At 45.5% G+C, this 22,022-nt stretch overlaps 1 protein-coding gene across 1 annotated transcript in view; it reads left to right on the top strand.

Moving 5' to 3' along the window:
* TDRD9 (tudor domain containing 9) overlaps positions 1-10,513 on the top strand; it is a 68,681-nt gene extending 58,168 nt beyond the window's left edge. The window contains exons 25-30 of the mRNA XM_054972137.1: positions 1,993-2,102; positions 2,254-2,350; positions 3,265-3,403; positions 3,721-3,839; positions 7,784-7,856; positions 10,412-10,513. Coding sequence (XP_054828112.1) covers positions 1,993-2,102; positions 2,254-2,350; positions 3,265-3,403; positions 3,721-3,839; positions 7,784-7,856; positions 10,412-10,513 — 640 coding nt within the window. The remainder of the gene's footprint in view (positions 1-1,992; positions 2,103-2,253; positions 2,351-3,264; positions 3,404-3,720; positions 3,840-7,783; positions 7,857-10,411) is intronic.
* Positions 10,514-22,022: the final 11,509 nt, after the last annotated feature.

Genomic DNA, 22,022 nt, shown 5'->3' with positions numbered 1-22,022 from the left:
GCTAACTCCTCTGGCTCTTGATTTGGGACTCTCAGTTCTCACTTTGTGAGGAATATGTCTTTGCTGGTTCTGTCCCTCTGTGAAGGAAACTCTTGGGCGCTTCCTCCTCAAAGCAGGGAAGTGTGGTGTAGTGGTTAGTGTGTCAGACAAGGATCTGGCAGATCCAACTTAATCCCTAGTTTGCTGTGGAAGCTTGTTGGATGACCTAGGGCTAGTCCTACACACTCCGCCTAACCTACCTCGCGGGGTCCTTGTGATGATAAATTGGAGGAGAGGGGAACGATGTAAGGCAGTTTGGTGTCCACACTGGGGAGAAGGGCAGGGTGTAAAAGAAGTAAGTAAGTGCTACTCTCCTGTGCTGGGGTGTCTCAAAAAAGGAGCTCTCGTTCTGGAAAGCTTACACCCTGGAAATTTTGTCGGTCTTCTATGGTGTCACTGGACTCGAATCTTGTTAAGCTACTGTAGACCTCCCACATGGCCTCCCACCTAAAACTGTTCTTCTGTGCAGCGTCTGCCTATTCAGGAAATCCGCTTTCACAGTCTGAGCATCAGAAGGTAGCCACATTCCGTCACAGATAATCTGCCCTGTATCTTAACAGTTCTTTTACTTGCTGTGAGGTAGCAAACCCAAGGACTGCACCTGTTTCATGCATGCAGTGAAGCCTCATTGATCTGAGAGCGGGGCGGGGGTCTTGCTTCCCTATGGGTTTCTAAAGGAAAAGAGGAGGAGTCAGGAAGTGTTCCCACCCTAGACTAAGAGAAGCAACTTGCTCATCAGGAAAATAACACGCACACATACAGAGAGACATGCAGCATACCCCAACATTCAAGGCATGCTGATTTGCCTTTTCCAACAACTTCCTGTTACAGGCATGAGCAGGAAGACTATGAGATTTCTGGTTTGAGAAAGTTGTATCACCACAGGATTGCACCCAGCCAGCAGGCTTGCACAAAGGAAAATGCTCAGCCTCCATCCCACTCTGCCTAAGAACCCAGGAAATGGAGAGATGGTCCCACAGCCCATGTGAATGCACAGAGAACTGTGGATTCGTGGCAACAGTGAATTTTAATGTTCTTTATCATATCTTCACCCTCCTGTGCTTGACAATAGTCATGCTGGTAGACAGGGTGGACGGGGAGGCAGACCCGGCCCTGGAAATGGGCCGTGCTCCCCCAGACCCATCCTTTTAAATGAGGGGAGAGGAAGAAGCAGTTTTATAGCGGTTCCTTTATGTGGGAGCAGGCAGCTCATGCGGGGCGGGGGGGGCGTGCGCTGGCTTGTGGCAGTGGTGGCTCCCATGTGCTTGGCATGTGGTGGTGGCCACTGACTCCGTGGAAGCAAGGGGGGAGGTGAATGGAGGAGACTGCAAGCTCAGACTGTGGTGACTCCTGCCCACTTTGTGTTGGGCCAGCTAGAGTCTGGATGTCTTGCGCAGGTGAGGGCAGGCCATCAGCCCCTACTGGCCTTAATGGCCAGTTCGCCCCCCCCCCTATTGAAAAAGTAGCTAACTGGTACATGAAAGGTCACCCCAGCTGTACTGTGGAGCAGTTAGGAAAAGCACTGGAGTATATAGAATGTGAATCTCACATGAGTTTGGGATTGAATTTCTGAGAAGACCCACCTGAGATTTTCCTTAGTTAACATTAAAATTTAACATTCTATAGTCGTCGTAAGTGTTATATTTGTTATGTTTGTTAACTGTTGAAAAAATGCAACAAAAAATTAACATTCAATTTATATACTGCCCTTTGGGACAACTTAATACCACACTCAAAGCGGTTTACAAAGTGTGTTATTATTATCCCCCCGATAATCACCCTGTGAGGTGAGTGGGGCTGAGAGAGCTCTGAGAGAGCTGTGACTGACCCAAGGCCACCCAGCTGGCTTTCAAGCGGAGGAGTGGGGAATCAAACCCGATTCTCTAGATTAGAGTCCTGCCACTCTTAACCACGACACCAAGCTGCCACCTTCTTTTATTTTCCCCCTCCTAGAACTGTTTTTGTAGAGAAGGAGAGCGTCAATTCTGTGGTTGTTGACGATGCCCCCGAGGATTCATTTCAGCAAATACTGGTTGCCGCATCCATAAGGATCAACTCAACAGGTAGATATTTTTAATTGGTTTTAAGCACACCACCGGTGCGGTAGTAAAACATTCAGTCATTTATGTCAGTGCTATCATTCTCTTTCCTGTTGCAGATTTATATTTGTCAAGTCAATGTGTTCTGAAACAGCTGCATTCTTGTTGATAACAGGGTCCACAATGTTGCTGAGGGAGACTTCTCTCATGCCTCCGGTGCCTGGACTGCCGGCTCTGCTTAGCATGCTGTTTGCTCCTGCAATAGATCTTAGGTATGTGCTCACCTGTAAGCAGTAACCCAGTAATCAGTGTAACAAATAAATTGCCTGTAGAGTTTCCTTTTGCAGCTCAGAGGAAAGAATTATGTATGTATGTATGTATGTCATTTATGGTCTGCCTTTCTCATTGAGACTCAAGGCGGATTACAGTGTGAGCTTAGTACAGTCAGTATCAAGGACAATTTCATAAACAATGCTGTAGGGTAAATAAACACAAGTTTACAAAGACACGGCATTAGCAAGAATCCAAATCAGAGTTGAGGAGATGCTGAAACAAAACATAAGCAATTCTAGGGCTGACATAGGAGCACATATTAAAGCAACAGATAGTACATAAGGCAACATAGTGGTGGAGTCTGTAGTCCCTAACTCATTAGTAGAACATCTGAGACCTCTCTGTACAATACAAAAGCCTTTTTATATAATTCGGTTTTGCGTTGTTTGCAGACAGCTAGGAGGGGGGGGGGCTCTCCTGACCTCTTCAGGCAGGCTGTTCTACACGGTAGGGGCCACCACAGAGAAAGCCCATATACGGGCTGCTGTTGATTTCACCCATGTGCAGGGTGGCATCTGCAGGAGACTCTGTTCAGATGATTATTAAATATTAAACCTATCAAGGCAAATTATTAGACTTGTGGAAATTGAACACTTCTCATCACCCCCATATTTAACCTTGGTTAGGAAAAAACCCTAAACTATAATTAAGCATTAGGTATACTCTTTTCATGGTGGTGGAAAATACCGTCAAGTCACAGCTGACTTACGACGACCCTGTTGGGTTTTCAAGGCAAGAGATGCTCACAGGTGGTTTGCCGTCGAGACTGGTGGTTTGCATAGCGAGACCGGACTTCCTAATGCAGAAGTATTTTCCACGCACTTGGCCTTTAAATCCTCTTCCTTTTGCTTAGGGTTGACGAGAGCAGAAAGAGATACACTGGTGTCCTTTGTGGCTTGGGATGGAACCATGCCCTCAGAATCCCAGTCCTCCCAGACCATGACATAGAGCTTGCATTTGATGTGGAGATGAATGTCGATGACATAACACAGGTAAAAAATGCCTTAATTGTAACTGTGAATGACTGTATTGGGACATGGGGCTAATGAGTGGTGTTAAAAGCGAAGGCGGCTTTTACAATAACTATATACCCATGATTGATTTTTTTTTTTTTTAAAAAAGAACAACCTGTCAAATAGCCCATCAGAGACAGGGGGCAATGGCAGGTGCAAGGGGAAGTCCTGGAGAATAGCCCTTTGCGGAGCCAGTGAGCCCCAAACAGGAATTGTCGCTGGACACGCTAACCACTGCTCTGGCTCACTGATTGTCAGTTCAGCTGTCCTGAAATACGGCTCCTCTCTGTTTGCAGATAAACATCCTAAGAAAAGCCATCAACAAATTGGTCTGCGATGGCCCCAATGGCTTGTTGCATTTAGGTAGAGAAAGAATGACTCATTTACAGAATGCTGCTCGTCAGAACCTTTTAAGGTAAACTCTCTTTTTCTTAACCCTTTTCCTGTCTGTTGAATCTTTTTTAGATTTAGTGGCTGCAGGTTGGGTTCTGCAGATTCCGCTCTGCAAGTGGTGGTCTTTCTTCTAAGGCGTAAAGGGCCTTCTTTTGACATGAGAATAGGCTGTTTGTTGGGATTTTAGCAAGTGTCTCACTTAGCTGTCAAGTTAAGTTTCCTGCCATAGAAAGGGGAGTCTTTATGCTTATTGAAGAAGATCTGGGATTCGCTCCTGGGCAACCAGTTTATGGGGGGACAATTAACTAGCAACGTATACTAAGGTTTTATTGTTCTTTGTTCAGTCTCTAAGTTTGTAATGACAGTATGTGTTAGTTCTCTGAATATAAGTGTTAGAGTTAAGTCTCACCATCAAGGCGTAGTAGCCAGTTAGCTGTTCTTTATTTACTCACCAATGTAACCTTTTATTTTAATATGTAGTAAAGTATTTTTTCTAGAGCTAAACACTGGAGTCTGCTCTTACTCTAATGAGCAATAATCGACTCTGCTAATTAAAACCCCTACACTGTTGCACTAGGGAAGGATCTTTGCACTGGGGGAAAGCACCACTACTGGCAGGGCCCAGATCCAAAGGACCTAATAACCGTGTTCAATTCCGTAAATGACATATTCAACCCATGCGACCAGCTCTTATATCTTTGAATGGGTCCCAACAACTGGTGTTTCCCAGGCTGGCGTGTGCAAAGAATCCAGTGCATATCAGTTGCTGGTGTTAGCCTGTCACTGGAGAAAAATGCTAAAGAGGGCGGTGTGACTATAATTAGGACTATTTTCACCCTATAAAAGATGTTTTATCCAGGGCACCAAGAACTTTTTTTTTTAACTTTTGTTTCAGCTCAGTGCTGTTTACATGGTAAGCAAGGGCTGAACAGATGTGTGGGTTTTTAAAGCGTTGGGTCTGCGTTCTATGCAGCCACACAGCAGCTACAGGAAGTGGCTTTGGTGGAGACAGGGATTATATGCTACTCTGTTGGGTACTGTCTGCTGATGTATACATGCGCCTTCTAGGGAGTTTCCATGTTGCTAAACACGCCATGAAAATTAGTTATGCTTGGTTTCAGAAAAATTTAATCTCTGTGCTTGGTTTTATGCCTGTTTTTCAATTTTTCTGCTACAAAACACTATTGCACTAAAAGTCCGAACTGTTGTTCATTATTGCACTTTGCTCAGTGCATGTCCTAGCTATTGATTATATTGTATTTACACTTGCACTGTGTCATCCTCCTTGGATCTCAGTGAGAGAAGCAGACTATAAATAAATAACAATTATAAAAAGTAAAAGAGAACCAAGCAGGCTCAGAAAACTGCCACGGGGGGAGGCAGGGCTCCTGCCTTCCCTTAGAAGCCATTTTCCCTCTCCAGAATAGCACGGCGGGGGGGGGGAGTCCCCCCCCAATTTTCATAACATGGGCAGAGTGACAGCAGCCTCAGCCCACTGAAATCAAAGTGCAAGTACATATATTTGCAATGTTTATAAGGAATTCATTGGTCAGTGATGCACCTGGAATATTGCTACCTAGTTTGATGCTATGGGAGGTACTGTGTGTAAAAAAACAAAAGTCAAGACTTGTTATTTTTTGCTGAAAGCCGTGATGGAAAAATAAACTAACCCAATACATAATGTATCATTATGTTTTCGGGGCAATTCTGCCTCGTACTTTTTCTGCAGCGTTTAAGTTAATTGTATTTACCAAATGTCACCACTGCTTAACAAGAATATGCATTTGATAAACACATCTAGACAGAACAAATTTTAAAAAGATGCGTGCTGTACTTGCAGAGCTTGGGGAGACGACTGGCAGGGGGTCTGTAGCAATCGAGTTGCCGCACTTTCTGAAAATAGCAAGGATGTATATCTGTAGATGAACAGATGCACGTGTGTGTGCATTCCCTGGAGTGTGCAAACATCAGCACTGGAGGGTCAGCTTGAATCCTGCTGCTTAATGCTTGGCTGGTCAGGGTGCTCGTGATAAGGTCTCCACGATGCTGCTTTCACCATTGAGCCAATGTAGAGCAAGGGTAGGCCAAGGGCTCAGTCTAAACCCAGCGGGTCTTTCCAGCTGGCCCCCAGCTTATCCTCGCCCTTCATCTGGCACCTCACAATGCAAAAAACAAAAAGAGCTGAATCACACAGTGAAGGAGGTCTTTAGTGCTCCCTAGGATTCCCTCCCCCCCGCTTCTCCCCAGTTTTTGACATCCACGTAGGCCATTTTAGGTACAACAGTTGCAGATGCACAAGTTTGAACATGGGAGGGGGGGTGGAGAATCCATTTCTTGAAGGTTAGAGAGGGGGAAGGTGCACGAGTGAAGAATGCACAGTCCTTCCCTCCTCCATGGCACACAGTGGTTGAGCATCTTTTTTGCAGAGTCAGGCCTGGCAGTTTCCACTTGAAAGTGTCTTGAGCGTCAGGTGTTGGCAAAGATCTTTCTCAGCCTGGAGGTCTTGGAGTACCATCAGAGTAGATTCTGTTGGAGTGAGAGGGACCGATGATCTGTCTCTTTGTGCTAGGCAGCCTCTTATCTACAGGGGATTGCTGAACTGATTGCTCTCTTCTCTCCTCACCCCTATCTGAGCCAAAGTCTGCTAGGGAATGTGGATCTGAAACTATATCCCGATCAGTTTCTTCCTGTGAAGAAAGCTTATTTGTTTATGTAGGTGATCTAGTAATGTCCCCTTTCAGCTCCAGAAAACAAAAAAAGCACATAGTTTTTCCTTGTGTCCAGCTGAATAAGCCAGGCAAGAACTTCCAGCTGACAGGACTGAATTGTGAACCTTCCGGATCAAATGTTTTAAAAAGCACCATATTGTACAGTAGGCCATCTAAATGTTTCCTTTGTCAGGCAATTTAATTCCCAAAAGACGCCTATCCCTCCTTCCCTTGCAAGTCATCAAGGAAAAGAAGGCTAAGACCGTATCCATCTACTCATCATTGGATATTGCTAAAGTGATGGTTTTTCTGTGCAGGCAACCAAGTCCAATCGTACACAGTTGTCTCAGCACCGCTGTAGTGTTGGCTCAGAGCTGGTTTGTCCACAACAAAGGTGGGGGCACTTCCTTAGCAATAAATTCTCGATGAGGCTTGTTGCTTTTGGAACGTTATGGTCAAGGAACCTATGTACTAGTACAGGAAAGAAAGAGAAAGCCCTGTCTGAGCGAGGATGAGAGAGGTTGCAGAAAGCACGTCTCACCGTAATGGTGGTTAGGCAAAGAAGCAGGAAGAGAACGAGCTTAGCTGAAAGAAAAGAAAATGAGAATAGGGGTGTGCAGCAACCCTCTCCCGATATTCAGTTTCAGATATCAGGAATACCATAATATTTGGTATTTCTAATATTTGAGTCAGATTGTCTAATTGGATTAAGTTTTATTAGTGCATACCAAATGTATTTGGCCTTTATCCCCTATGGGGGAAACAATCTGGGGGGGGGGTGCATTTTCAAGCAGACCTCCAAATTTACAGGGAACCTAAACCTTCATGTCCATTAAAGACCCCCAAGTTTCAGGAAGATTGGACCGAGGAGAATAGCGATCTGGGTAAACAAAGAGACAGCTGCAGAGAGAACAAGAGGAAGAATGCAAAGGAAACTGACCTTATCTAGCGTGTTAGCAACACTGCCCCTTTGGGAGTACTGGTGTGCTCCATCTAAAGAAACAATTCACCGTTTTTCACTTCCAACAAATGGCACAATACACAGCAATGCATTGATGCAGCCCAAATCTGACACGTGTAAGAAGAAAAGCTGCAGACCTCTTTGCTGTGGTTCTTGTAAACATTGATGCTGGAATACAGTGCAGTTGAATCTCATTCACTGAGTTATCTGGGCAGCTGAAATGAGTTCTCGGTATAAAGAGATGCATTTTGTTAGGGTGGTTCCGGCTCATAATTTTTTATATTTTTGCCTCCTCAGCCTTATTTGCAAATCAAAGCCTCGAGAAATAATTCCTCCCAAATGGTATGCAAAATCATACGAGTGGGGCCAGGTAAGATTTGTTGAAAATGAGAGCTGTTAGAGTAAAACAGCATTGCGATTAGGAACACTGCAGGTTTTGCTGTGAATATGTTTGATGTTCAAAGGTGTCAGTCAGATGTGAGCCGAGCACTCAGTCCGTTCAGTTCATGCCAAGCAGCCATAAATGCCTGCCAAACCGGTTTGCATTGGGTTTTTGCAAAACTGTGCATGTGCAAAGACCAAACTGATCAGCAGCCATTAGTTTTAGTAAGGACAAACACCAAAGGGGTAGGATATTGAAACACAGCGTTTACCGATGACTAATTTATATGACTTACGAGTGATTTAATTGTCTATTTAATCAATTGCCTGCTGAATGATGCTGTAATGCAGCAAGGACTCAGTTGGATTGTGAGAGAGTGCGCATGTGTGAAAAGCCAATTGCACCATACTGCATGATTAGTAAGGATTACAGTGAAACAACTTGTCAGACACCTGTGAACAAATTAACAACTGTCGAACCGATGGTTGAAAAATCAGTTCTCTGTTCAAAACTGTGAAAATGGAGCGTGAGCCAACCCAACGGGGGTTCATGTATCACATCCCTGATTGTGACTCACTGGCCTACACCCAGCCCACCAAACCCCATGAAAAGCATCCCTCCCAGGCCTAAGTAACTACCATGAATTCTTGCCTCACAAAATCCAGGAGGGTAGATCAAAATGTACAACTAGAAGGCTGTGAATGGAATCTTGATTCCTCTCATTTTATCTTCACAACAACAAGAATAACCTTGTGCTTATATACTGCTCTTCTGGGCAGATTAGTGCCACACTCAGAGCGGTTAACAAAGTCAGTGTTATTATTATCCTCACAACCATCACCCTGTGAGGTGGGTGGGGCTGAGAGAGAGCTCTAAGAGAGCTGCGACTGACCCAAGGTCACCCAGCTGGCTTCAAGTGGAGGAGTGGGGAATCAAACCCGGCTCTCCAGATTAGAATCCTGCCGCTCTTAACCACTACACCAAACTGGCTCAGCCCTGTGAGGTAGGTTAGGCTGAGAGAGCAACTGGCTCAAGATTATTTGGTGACCTTCATACAGAATGTGGATTTGAATATCAGGTCTCCCATGTCCTAGTCTGACATTCTAACCACCACACCACACTGGCTCACAACTCGTACAAGAATACTCTGTTGTAGGATTGCGTCCTGTGAAGTACTGGCTTCCAGCAGCCCTGAAAATAAGATTGCCAACTGTGCCTTGGAAAATTTCAGGAAATTTGGGAGTTGTGCCTGAGGAGGGCGAAGTTTGGGGAAGGGAGAGATTTCAGCAGGGATATGATGCCATAGAGTCTGCCCTCTGAAGCTGCCTTTTTCTCCTGAGGCCTCGGTAGTCTAGTAATCAGTTATAACTCTGGGAGAACTGGCCTCACCTGGAGGTTGATGACCCTAACTGGGAAAGTTTGATCAGGGTGGGAAGCGGTACAGTCCACTTACAGCTTCATTGTGTGGAAAACAAATAATAAACAGTTCAATGCCATACCATTACAATTCTCTCTTGATTTTACTGAGACTGGCCAAAATAGAGCATGTGTGCTCTGTAATTTTATTTGTAATGACAACCGAGTTTAGTATATAGAACCTGACCATCTATGATTGAACTCATTGTGTGTAAACGCTTGGCTCTCAGACCACATGGGAGAGTAGCACAGCTCTCAGGAATATACCCTGAACATCCCAGTAGTATAGCTCAAGGATAAGCAACATTTATAGCATGACAGAGGCTCATCCTGGAAGACACCTACTCCTTTGCCCAGGTTAAACCCGCACATAAGGCTTCCTTATCCCACGCCCAGTCGCTCACAGAGCAGAGATCTATTTACTTTTATTATAGTCCCACCTTTCTCATTGAGACTCAAGGTAGATTACAGAATGATATAAATAATAATAATAACGGAAAGACAATGTAATAAAAACTACAAACAGTGCAAATTAAAAAGAAGCTGAGGCAATACAAAAAGCAGCCATGCTATAAACAATAAAAGAAAACTGCCTAAAATTTTCAGACATGAAGGCTAGAATCCTGTTTGCTTTCTCAAAATGCTGTCCTGCACAATTTCCCCTTATTGTTCCCCTGATCAGAACTGTCATTCTAAACAATTCATTTTGGTACAGACTTATTTCTCCTGTCCTGGCCTCGCTCCCTTTAAGTGGAGAGACCATTAATTGAACCTGGGGCCCCTTACATCCAGGGCACGTGCTCCGCCACTGACCTGTGGCCACAAAAAGGTCGATCCAGGGCACGTGCTCTGCCACTGACCCATGGCCACCAAAAGGTCGATGAATAGTTTGTTCTGTATGGCAAACAGCTCTCTTTCCTGGCCCTCATACCTCAGGATCCCTTTTAGCAGAGATTCAAGGAATTCACGAGCGCTCTCACAAACCTGCAACCTCTTCCCCACAACACCCACAGTATTCCTCACCTGCAGCCAGAACTTCAAAATCCTTGCTCTTTGGGGTGACCAAGCGAGGTCTTTTAACACTAGTATTTGGTTAATAACCTTTCTAATTTTATTTTTTTCATTAGCAGAAGAACAAGTTCATCATTGACCAGTCTGAAGTACTGAACTCAAAAGAGAAGCGTGCCTCCCTTTACCAGTTGCACAAGTTGGTTCTGTTAAATGCCTGAGTCTCCAATTCCAAGCGTGCTTCCTGGAAGGAAGTCCCATTGCGATGAGCCAATTTTTTTTTCAAATAAATGTATTTAAGTTCAGAACATTAACTGTTTCTGCAGTCGGTGTTATTCAAGTGCAATATAAAAGGAATACAAGAAATGTTTCTTTAAATGAAACTGGAGTTCTTAGTTTAACTGCTTATGTCTCCCTGCCCCCTATCATCTCTTTGCCCCTAAAACGGAAACCAAGTTTGTTCATTGTGCCTGAATTTGGGATGATTTGGAGTAAAGCTGGATCCCTTCAATTTAAACTTTGCTAAATAGGGAAGAGAGGTCTAGTTAAGGATGAAGGTACTGGGAGAGAGGGGATTTAACCCTTCTGCTCTTTCAGTGGCATCTCCATGGGCTAAATTTGGTCAGGATCCAGTAACGTGGAAATGTATGTGCGGGAATATATGTGCGTTCCCCTACTGGGGCAAATAGTGCCTTCCAAAAAAAGTTCAACTATCTTTGACAAGTCTCTCTCTCTCTCTCTCTCTCTCTCTCTCTCTCTCTCTCTCTCTCTCTCTCTCTCTCTCTCTCTCTCTCTCTCTCTCTCTCTCAGACACACACACACACACACACTGTGTACACTGCTACTGTTTATCAAAGTTTAAAGAGATGGAAGATCTGATCACAGCGCCTTGCCTGTTTTGGCCCCCGTTTTTCTCTTTAAAGGGCTGTATAGTTTGCTATGGTTAAGATTCTCTTTGTTAGTAGTTTGGTTCACTGCTCTTCAAATGACCAAACTGATAAATACAACTAAGCAGTTTGCATTTTAATTCATTGCCTTTCTGCCTGACTGTTGTGTCAACTAGTGTTTCCTTTTTGCCTTTGAATCGATGTGCACCAGTTATTAAAGCGTTGTGTTTAATATTTTCTGCTTCTTGCTGAGTAACAACTTTCTAGTTTTCAAGAATAAAGTTAATGAACATCATACACTGTGTCTTGGTGATTTTGTGTTGAAAATACATATTGTAGCAAAATAACAGCATAGATTAAATCAATCGTCTTGCTTTTTCCATCCACACAGTAAAGTGGAAAATCTCACCTACAGTACTGTCCTTTGGAAATACTATTTGTTACTGAACGCCCAACATCCACAGTTTGATCTGATAAAGCTGGTTAGAAGCTTGTTTTATCTTTGTGGAAGACCAATGACCTACTACAGTCAGGGTTTTGTTTGTTTGTCCCCTCCATAAACTGGTGTGAGAGCTATTAAATAAATTTCCACAAAGTGTATCTCGTGATAATGCAACAGGAGTAATCATGTTACTGTCATCAGTGCTGGGGTGATACAAATGCTGTATGTGCCCTAAGTAGTATAAGAGGATGTGCTAGGTTGGTGTGATTCTTCTCTTTAGGGGCACACTTGTTAACAATGCAATGGTGTGATTGTGTAGGTCTTTCCCTATGGTGCCACCAAATCATGCGGGATTGCATCCTGTTGAAGATGGTTTCAGGTGGGTAGCTGCGTTGGTCTGTAGCAGAAGAGCAAGATTCTGGTCCAGTAGCGTCTAGTTGGTCTTTAAGATGCCACTGGACCCAAATCTCACCATGTTGAAGGGTCTCCTACAGCATGTATACTTAGGGCTCCCACAGTGGCATTTCAGATGAAGGGATTATGTTATAATAAAGTTCAAGGTCTTTCCATATGTTAAACTTCTAAAGGTTGCTTTTATTCGTGGCTTTTATTAGTTGGTGTTTTGTTACTGTCTTCGATTGTTTTATCTATACGACTTTATTGCTTACTTGGTTTTGTTTTATTGCTGTGAGCTGCCTCAAGCCGGTGTGCAAAAGCAGCATACAAATTTTCTAAATAAATAAGGTGACAAGAAGACTCAGGTGCTTGCATTAAATAGATCAGGTCCAGGAGCTAGGCTTTGGGCCTAGCTCCTGCCATATTTATGGTAAAAAAAAAAAAACCCTACACAATATGTGAAATGTCTCTTGGTCCCAAAATCTGCTTTCTATACCATGTGTAGAGGGCTTTTTTTCTTATTACTGAAACTGAGCAACTACATGTACCCTCCCAGGATTAAGGAGCCCGACACACTGACTTAGCTTAAACATTTGTTTTTAGTACTTATCCTGGAGTTCCAGGTTACCACTCCTCTTTAGCTACCGCTGACCCAAGGGATTCCATTCCCACTGACCCAGAACTAACTCACAGTTCAGCCAAGAGACGGATGCTTCTTGTGTCTTATAGCAGTAGTTTATTTAAGATGATCGCGGTTAACGCAGTCATTTCCCCCCTTTCCTCGTGGGAGATGCTCAGTACAGACAAAGGGAGGAAGAGAGGTTGTAAAACATTACACTAAAAACAGGAACAAGGTCATTAAGGCTTCAAATATCCCTCGTCTTTTTGGTGGCAGTGTAAACTACAATTCCCATCATTCAAAGCCTTAAAGAGGCCACACATATTTCTGATAGATCTAATACAAGCTTCTAAGCTGTGGCTAACAGCACAGTACTGTTGCAAACAAGTTGGCAAAGAACATTTTTAGGATCTTAGGGCAAAAAAAAATTGCGAGGTACTCTCCTGAGTTTTGAAAAAAGATGCTTCCATACTTGAGTACAAACTTCTAGGGAAACTTTTCATTCTTTAAATTAGGGGGAAAAAAGATGTTTCAAATTCTTCGAAGTTCGTAACCATTGTCGGCTGCAGAAGAGACTTGGTGATCTCTCTGTATTTTGGGGTCTTTTCACTGATTTAACAGTGTTCGTTGAAACAATTAGACCCTGAGCCTCCGTCCTACAACAGGTTTCCTAAGACACCTTATTCCCAATTTTAAAAGCATATAAGATACGTTGATCAATAGCTTAGTCCAGACATTTGGCCCCAAAGCCTTTCTAATTATAAAACACCATAAAATACATTTCAGGTGCCACTAGTACACAACACAGTCGGCAATCTCCGCATGTTTAACAGTCATTCACATCAGAACAGTTGGCATAACTTCATTGTCAACAGAGCTGTATCCAGACATCTCAACCTTTTGGTTTGTAACAAGATCAAACCTGGCCAGTTTTCAGGCTTCCTTTCATGCCAGACGCAGGCTGAAAAAGTCCTGATTTAGATAAGTCTTCTTTGTAATCTCACTTTGTTGTGGCATCTGAATTCAGGTGCTTCAATAAATTAGTGTTTGTTGTGTGTCCCCCACCATCCAATCCAATCTAAGATTCCCCACAACTAGGGCTTGTCACAAAAATGTAAAGAATCAATTTGTATAAACTTATTTAATACAAGAACTGGTGAATTTGGCAGCAGATCTAGAAATGCCTTCTTAATATCTAAGCCTGCATGAGCTGAAGGCAACTAAGACCCTATGGGATCCATAGATCGGACAGTCCCCCAACCTTAAACGACTTCTCACTCACAACCATGAATCGGCCAGCAGAGTCACCAGCACAGGTACCAGGCCCTGCAACAGACCCAGATGCCAGCTCTGCCCCTATATATACCCAGGGAATACAATTACAGGACCCAATGGCATCAACTACACTGTCTCTGGCTCTTACAGCTGCTCATCCTCCAATCTGATATATGCCCTCATGTGCCAACAATGTCCTTCTGCTCTGTACATTGGACAAACCAGCCAACCTCTACGCAAAAGAATAAATGGACACAAATCTGACATTAGAAATGGAAACGTCCAGAAACCAGTGGGAGAACACTTCAATCTACCAGGACATTCCATCAAAGACTTAAAGGTCACTGTAGTTCAACAGAAACCTTTCAAAAACAAAATCCACCAGGAGGCTGCTGAACTGGAATTCATATGCAAATTTGACTCTGTCAAGTTGGGACTGAATAGGGACTATGAATGGTTATCACTAGGGGTGTGCAAGCCAAAAAATTTCGGCTAAAGCCGAAAGAAGAATCTCTTTCGAGTAAGCCGAAAGCCGAAACGGCCAGCTGTTTCAGCTTTCGGCTTTCGGCTTTGTTTCGGCTTTCGGCTTTTTCAATGGGAAAATGCCTCCGTCTTCCCGGACGTCTGGGGGAGGCATTTTCCCACCGAATCAGCCCAAAATTGGTGGGGACCTTCCTCTAACCCCTCTCTAAAAAAACCCCAAGTTTCAGACCGATTGGACTTTGGGGGGCCATGTTATGGCCCCCCAAAGCAGGTCCCCCTATCCTCCCATAAGAAAGCGAAGGAGCAGCATATTGTTAGGATGCTGCTGCTCATCTTCTTCATTATTTCCTATGGGGAAAAATTGAAGAAGCAGGCTTCCTTTGCCAGGAGTGGCATTTTGCATGCAAAATGCCCCCCAGCCCTCAGGGGCCCTTCTCCCACCCTTCCTCCCACCCTCCACCAAGGCTCAGCCTGCTCCCACTTGGGGGGGGGCATTTCATGGCCTCCCCAAGTAGGTGCTCTAATCTCTACCACTGACAGCTGGGGGAGGCTCATCTTGCCAGGGGTGGCATTTTGCATGCAAAATGCCCCCCAACTCTCTGGGGCCCTTCTCCCACCCTTCCTCCCACCCCCCACCAAGGCTCAGACTGCTCCCACTTGGGGGGGCATTTCATGGCCTCCCCAAGTAGGTGCTCTTTTCTCTACCACTGACAGCTGGGGGAGGCTTGTCTTGCCAGGGGTGGCATTTTGCATGCAAAATGCCCCCCAGCCCTCAGGGGCCCTTCTCCCACCCCTCCTCCCACCCCCCACCAAGGCTCAGCCTGCTCCCACTTGGGGGGCCATTTCATGGCCTCCCCAAGTAGGTCCTCTCAGCCCCTAAAGTCCACCCCTTACAGCCCCACACAAACCCAATTTCCCCCCAGCTGCCACACACAGACCCAAATCCCCACATTAGCCCCTCACAGACCCAAATCCACCCCCACCTGCCCCACACCCATAACCCCAGGAACAGGCTGGCAAAGGCCAGCCCTCTCCCTTTGTTCCCTATGCTGGGAACTTCTAAACTCTCTTTCCCTGGGCAATTCTGCACAGCCCAGGGGTGCCACAATGGTGGGCACACTTCTGAGTGCCAGCTGGTCCCTGTGAAAGAGCACCTGAACCACAGACACCCTCCCTCAAATTCCCCCACCACCTACAGAGATGGCTGGCCAGCCAGCCCCATTGTTCCCTATGATGGGAACCAACTGCACAACAAAGAATAAAACACGAACAACACAAAACAAAGTTTTTTAAAAATTATTTTCTCCCTTTCAAAGTACAAGTAGGCAAAGCATTATGACACATTACACCAGCAGTCCCCCACACAGAAAAATTAACACAACTCACTTAACATCAGAGAATCACAAAACACGATTCCTGTCAAAAACACTTTATTTCTTGAACAGCTTTAGGTTACACAGCAGGGGGGCACACCAAAGGGCATGCCAGCAGTATCTTACACAAAAATGACACAACTCACTTAACATCAGAGAATCACCCCAAAATATTGCTGTCAAAAGCACTTTATTTCCTTAACTGCTTTAGGTTACACAGTAGGAAGGCACAACAGGGCATGAAAGCAGTGTACTACATAAAAATAACACAACTCACTTCACATCAGAGAATCACACAAACACAACTGCTGTCAAAAACGGTGAAGTGGGTTGTATTATTTTGTGTAGTACACTTCTATCATGCCCTTTGGTGCGCCCCCCTGCTGTGTATCCTAAAGCTGTTCAAGAAATAAAGTGTTTTTGACAGGAATTGTGCTTTTGTGATTCTCTGATGTTAAGTGAGTTGTGTTATTTTTGTGTAAGATATTTTTGTGTGCAGTTGGTTCCCATCATAGGGAACAATGGGGCTGGCTGGCCAGCCATCTCTGTAGGTGGTGGGGGAATTTGAGGGAGTGTGTCTGTGGTTCAGGTGCTCTTTCACAGGGACCAGCTGGCACTCAGAAGTGTACCCACCATTGTGGCACCCCTGGGCTGTGCAGAATTGCCCAGGGAAAGAGAGTTTAGAAGTTCCCAGCATAGGGAACAAAGGGAGAGGGCTGGCCTTTGCCAGCCTGTTCCTGGGGTTATGGGTGTGGGGCAGGTGGGGGTGGATTTGGGTCTGTGAGGGGCTAATGTGGGGATTTGGGTCTGTGTGTGGCAGCTGGGGGGGAATTGGGTTTGTGTGGGGCTGTAAGGGGTGGACTTTAGGGGCTGAGAGGACCTACTTGGGGAGGCCATGAAATGGCCCCCCCAAGTGGGAGCAGGCTGAGCCTTGGTGGGGGGTGGGAGGAGGGGTGGGAGAAGGGCCCCTGAGGGCTGGGGGGCATTTTGCATGCAAAATGCCACCCCTGGCAAGACAAGCCTCCCCCAGCTGTCAGTGGTAGAGAAAAGAGCACCTACTTGGGGAGGCCATGAAATGCCCCCCCCAAGTGGGAGCAGGCTGAGCCTTGGTGGGGGGTGGGAGGAGGGGTGGGAGAAGGGCCCCTGAGGGCTGGGGGGCATTTTACATGCAAAATGCCACCCCGGCAAGACAAGCCTCCCCCAGCTGTCAGTGGTAGAGATTAGAGCACCTACTTGGGGAGGCCATGAAATGCCCCCCCAAGTGGGAGCAGGCTGAGCCTTGGTGGGGGGTGGGAGGAGGGGTGGGAGAAGGGCCCCAGAGAGTTGGGGGGCATTTTGCATGTAAAATGCCACCCCTGGCAAGACAAGCCTCCCCCAGCTGTCAGTGGTAGAGATGAGAGCAGAGCACCTATTTGGGGAGGCCATGAAATGGCCCCCCCAAGTGGGAGCAGTCTGAGCCTTGGTGGGGGGTGGGAGGAAGGGTGGGAGAAGGGCCCCTGAGGGCTGGGGGGCATTTTGCATGCAAAATGCCACCCCTGGCAAAGGAAGCCTGCTTCTTCATTTTTTCCCCATAGGAAATAATGAAGAAGATGAGCAGCAGCATGCTAACAATATGCTGCTCCTTCGCTTTCTTATGGGAGGATAGGGGGACCTGCTTTGGGGGGCCATAACATGGCCCCCCAAAGTCCAATCGGTCTGAAACTTGGGGGTTTTTTAGAGAGGGGTTAGAGGAAGGTCCCCACCAATTTTGGGCTGATCTGGTGGGAAAATGCCTCCCCCAGACGTCCGGGAAGACGGAGGCATTTTCCCATTGAAAAGCCGAAAGAAAGCCGAAAGAAGCCGAAACGTTTGGGCTTTTTTTCTTTCGGCTAGCCGAAACGTTTCGCTTTCTCTGAAACGTTTCGGCTAACCCAAAAGAAGCTGAAACACTTTTGTTTCGGCTTTCTTTCGGCATTCAGAAAGCCGAAACGCACATCCCTAGTTATCACATTACCACAGGTAACAGATTTCCTTTACAGAGGTGGGGTCTGGGGGAGCTCAGTGGCACCTGGCGTGGGCTTTCGGGAACCACAGATCTCTTTGTCAGATGCATCTGGCAGGGAGAGCTGTGGTTATCGAAGGCCCATACTGCATTGGAATTGGATGGTCTAGCTGTTTGGCTTCTACAAACTAACAGGGCAAACTCCTTTGAAGCCAACTGATACACACACTAAAAGGAGATGTTTACATATACTAGCAAAGGAATGTTTTGATTGCTCCCTCCCCCTTCCTCCCCCTAATTGCCTCTTCTCTCTCCTGCTCTTCTGTATTTGACCAGTCTCTGTATCAGGCATCTGACGAAGAGAACTTGATTCTCGAAAGCTTATGCTACAATAAAATTGGTTAGTCTTAAAGGTGCTACTGGACTCTTTTTGATTATGCTGTTCTGTTGTATCTCATTTCTGGGCATCTGCTGCCCTCTGATGGGCTTTGTGGGTTTATTTAATATTTTAATTCCATCTGAGGTTCGTGTTCTAAGTCCTGCTCTAAAATGCAATACTAATCTTACCATTGCTGCCACAGCAAACAGGATGATTCGGGGAGACTTAATGATGTGGAAGGATTCTAATAATAATAATAATAACTGCGCTTATATGCTGCTCTTCTAGACAGATCAGTGCCTCACCCAGAGTCGTGAACAAGTTAGTTACAGTTATCCCCACAATACAGCTGGGGAACAGGCTGAGAAGAATGGCTTACCCAAGGCCACCTACTGAGCTCATGGCAGTAGTGGGATTTGAACCAGTAGAGTGCTGATTTGCAGCCGAACCACTTAACCACTGTGCCACAGAGTGAATGACTGTGGGATTTCTTTTTACTATCCTTCAAGCTTACTTCATGTGAAAAGAGACTGAAAATGCAGGTCTTTACTAGCATTTTTCAGCATTAGCAGATGTTATCGAACTTTTCTATTTCTTTTATTTCCTCATTGGGAATCAAGGAAGCATACAGCATCATTTCCCCTCTTCTACTTTATCATCACAACAACCCTATGAAGTAGATTGAACTGAGTGAGTTGATGAGCCCAAGGTTATGCAGTGAACTGGCACATTAGGGGTTTGAACCCAGCTCTCTCAGTTCCTAGTCGGACACACTAACCACTACACCATACTGGCTTGTTACTGAAAGAGCAGCAGAGCAGCACCCAGGTCATCTGGAAGAAGACTGGCAAACAGCCCTTTCCTTACCTCTGCCACCACCAAGTTGTCCCAGAATATATCTGGCACTCTTGAGGTGGTCCTGCCCAGCTATCACTTGGTCAATGCAAGGGGATTGGGGGCAATTGCTGTCGGGGTGGCTGAGTGGCCCTGTTGGGAGTGACTCTGCAGCAGCAGCACAGAGGGCTGCTCCTTTTGGTACAGCAACATGCCCCCTTTAAAGCTCTGTAGGGCTGAGCTATTTGTTTTCCACTTTTCTATGAGATAAGGGACCCCCCCCCCCAACCCCAGAAAAACCAGCAGTTTCTTTTCCTCTATGTCACTCTCGGTCGATTTCTAATACCTTGATTAGGCTTTGAATCTTTGCAATGGATGTTCACCCTGCAAAGATCCTGGGAATTGCTAAGCCGGTCTGTATCACTTCAAGACCGGATGTGATTTGTAATCTACTAGATTTAATGGGAACGATGGCTTTGTGGCAGAGCACCTGCTTTGCATGAAGAAAGAGCTGAGTTCAATCCCGAGGATCTCAGTTTTTTAAAAGATAGTATAAGTTTGCTCTAGTTAGCTTCCTGTACCATTGTCTTGTGCAAGAGACACATCTTTTGGCCAGGAATAGGGACCAAATCCAGGCCTAGTTCAGTTAACTTTTAGGATAACCGCTGCATGTCCCAATCTGATGAGTCCATATTATTGCCATTTTGTTTACAGGGCGTTCGCTTATCTCTATACATTCATCTATGTTTTTGTTTGAAACTGATTTACTGTAAATGTTTTATCATTTGGATTTTGGTCTGGGTTTGAGAGATGACCTTAATCTCATTTGTCTGGACTTCTCAGTGAGTTTTGATCCCATAGACCATGTGGCTTAGCTAGTTTGTTGAGAGTTGTTCCTTAGAAAGTCATATTATGGTGAATTAGTAGACAATAGGTCCATCAGTGGCCAATGACTAACGGGAGCTGCCATGTCCAAAGGCAGTGAAGGCCTTGAACTCAGTGCTCTGTTTGCTGGCAAACTGGTTGGCCTCCTTGTGAAACTGGTTGTTGGGCTAGATATAACATTGGTGTGACTGAACAGAGCATATGTGTTACGTTGTAGGCAATGCGGGAAACACTCAAGTGTGCATGCCCTGTAGCTTGCCTGCTTTGCAGTTTTAACACAATAACCCTTCTGCTTGGGCCAGTTTTGCTGTTTCAGTTCCCATATTGCAGCGTGTGTGTGTCTGTGTGTGTGTGTGTGAGAGAGAGAGACTGACCGTCTGCACCCAATTTACTGCCATGAGTAGTCTGGCTCCTATGCAACTTTTCCACAGCTTTCTTGGGATCTTTTATCCTCCGACTTTTTAAAAAACTCCATCTTCCAGTTGGCTGTTTCCCCCATGCACATTTCCTTTCTTTATTCTGTCTTTTAGTGTTACACCCTCTTCTGCCCCCCTCCCACCCTCTTCCAGCCCGCTTCATTGTGATTGGCCACGTCAATCCAGCCACTCCCTCACCCTCCTTTCCATTCCTCTCCCTTTTTCCTCTCCCACTTGTGTTTAATTATTTTTTTTTTAAAATTCAGCGTAGGATCAATGCACCGATGGGTTGAGAGGGAGAAATCCAGGAAATAGATGGATCCAGCGATGCATTGATTCGTCACATGTGCAAAAAAAGCGGGGGGGGGGAGAAAGGACTGGTTCTGTGATGTCACCGATGATGGCATCAGTGACGAAAGCGCCAGCACTCATTGATCCCAATGCATTTTGACATCATGCAGACACAAAAGGACAGTACCACACTGATCAAGGGCCCAGACAAGCCAATTCCATGCCCTTTGGCTTGACTTCTGGGATAGTGAGGAGTTATGTCCCCAGTGCAGAAGGGGCTTTATAATAATAATAATAATACATGAAATGACTCAGAGAGGTCATCTCGAGGTTTGCACTGAGATGCTGTTCGTAGGCACATTGAAACCCACTGGTTCTAAAAAACACACAGCCGTCTTTGATCTTAGAAGTGAAAATACGGCAGAGCGGGGTGACGATAGTGCCTTTCCGCTTTATTTCTTTTATTGCCATGGTGAGGTGCAGGGGATGGGAACCTTTCTTTTGAAAGTGAGGTCTTTCCTCTGGGCTTCTGTCTCTCTTTATTTCTGTATTCGCTTCTGATTGGTCTGGACACTGCCCTCATTCCCCGCCCCCCTTTCATTCCTGCCTGTGGCGCAGCGGGTCACCTTTAATGCCATCACAAATAGTCTGCGCTATACTGAATATTTTCACACAATCCGAGTCTTACCCTATAAAGGCTAGAAAACAAACCTCATGAACGTTATCAGGAAAGTGCAGCAGAATAGATGCGGAACTTTGTTTCTTCCAGCTGTTAATTAGCAAAAACAGCTGCTCTGAATGAACAGGAGCCACTCATTCAAATCTGCACATTTTGGATTTACTGGGGCCAGTCAACAGTTTTTACGCTGAGAATAATTCCACGTGTCATGGTCCTATTAGACCTGTCAACTGTGGCATGGGAAATTCCAAGAGATGCGGGGGCAACACCTGGGGAGGGCAGAGTTTGAAGGAGAGCAAGGAGCTCGCCGAGGCACCGTGGATGTGAGTCTATGCAGCCTGTCCTCCAAAGCTGCCATTTCCTCCAAGGAAATGGATCTCTGCTGTCGAGATGAATTGCAATTCTGGGGGGGACTCCAGGCCCTGTCTTGAGGTTGCTAATTGTAGCAGCCATACATTTGCTGCATGTACACTGGTGTTCCTTGCACTGAACACATACGTGTGAATAATTCTTAAGCATATGCTATGGATCCAAGTTCCCACGCACATGTATTGAGTGGGAATGCCCAACCATGTTTGGTACCATGGCGTGAGGTGCAGATCCTTTGAAACCATAAACGACAGCAGCACAGCGAGGTTTATGGACCTCAGCCACTCACGTTCCCATCGCATTTTGTTTTGGGGTATAATGGCAGGATTTGAGTCCAGTGTCACATTCATGACTCACAAGATTTTCAGGGCACAAGCCTTTGGAAGTCAACGCTCCCTTTATCAAACACAAGACTTATATC

Source organism: Eublepharis macularius, chromosome 2 (assembly GCF_028583425.1).
Source record: "Eublepharis macularius isolate TG4126 chromosome 2, MPM_Emac_v1.0, whole genome shotgun sequence".
Taxonomy (NCBI): domain Eukaryota; kingdom Metazoa; phylum Chordata; class Lepidosauria; order Squamata; family Eublepharidae; genus Eublepharis; species Eublepharis macularius.
This window is presented reverse-complemented; position numbering and strand designations above follow the sequence as displayed.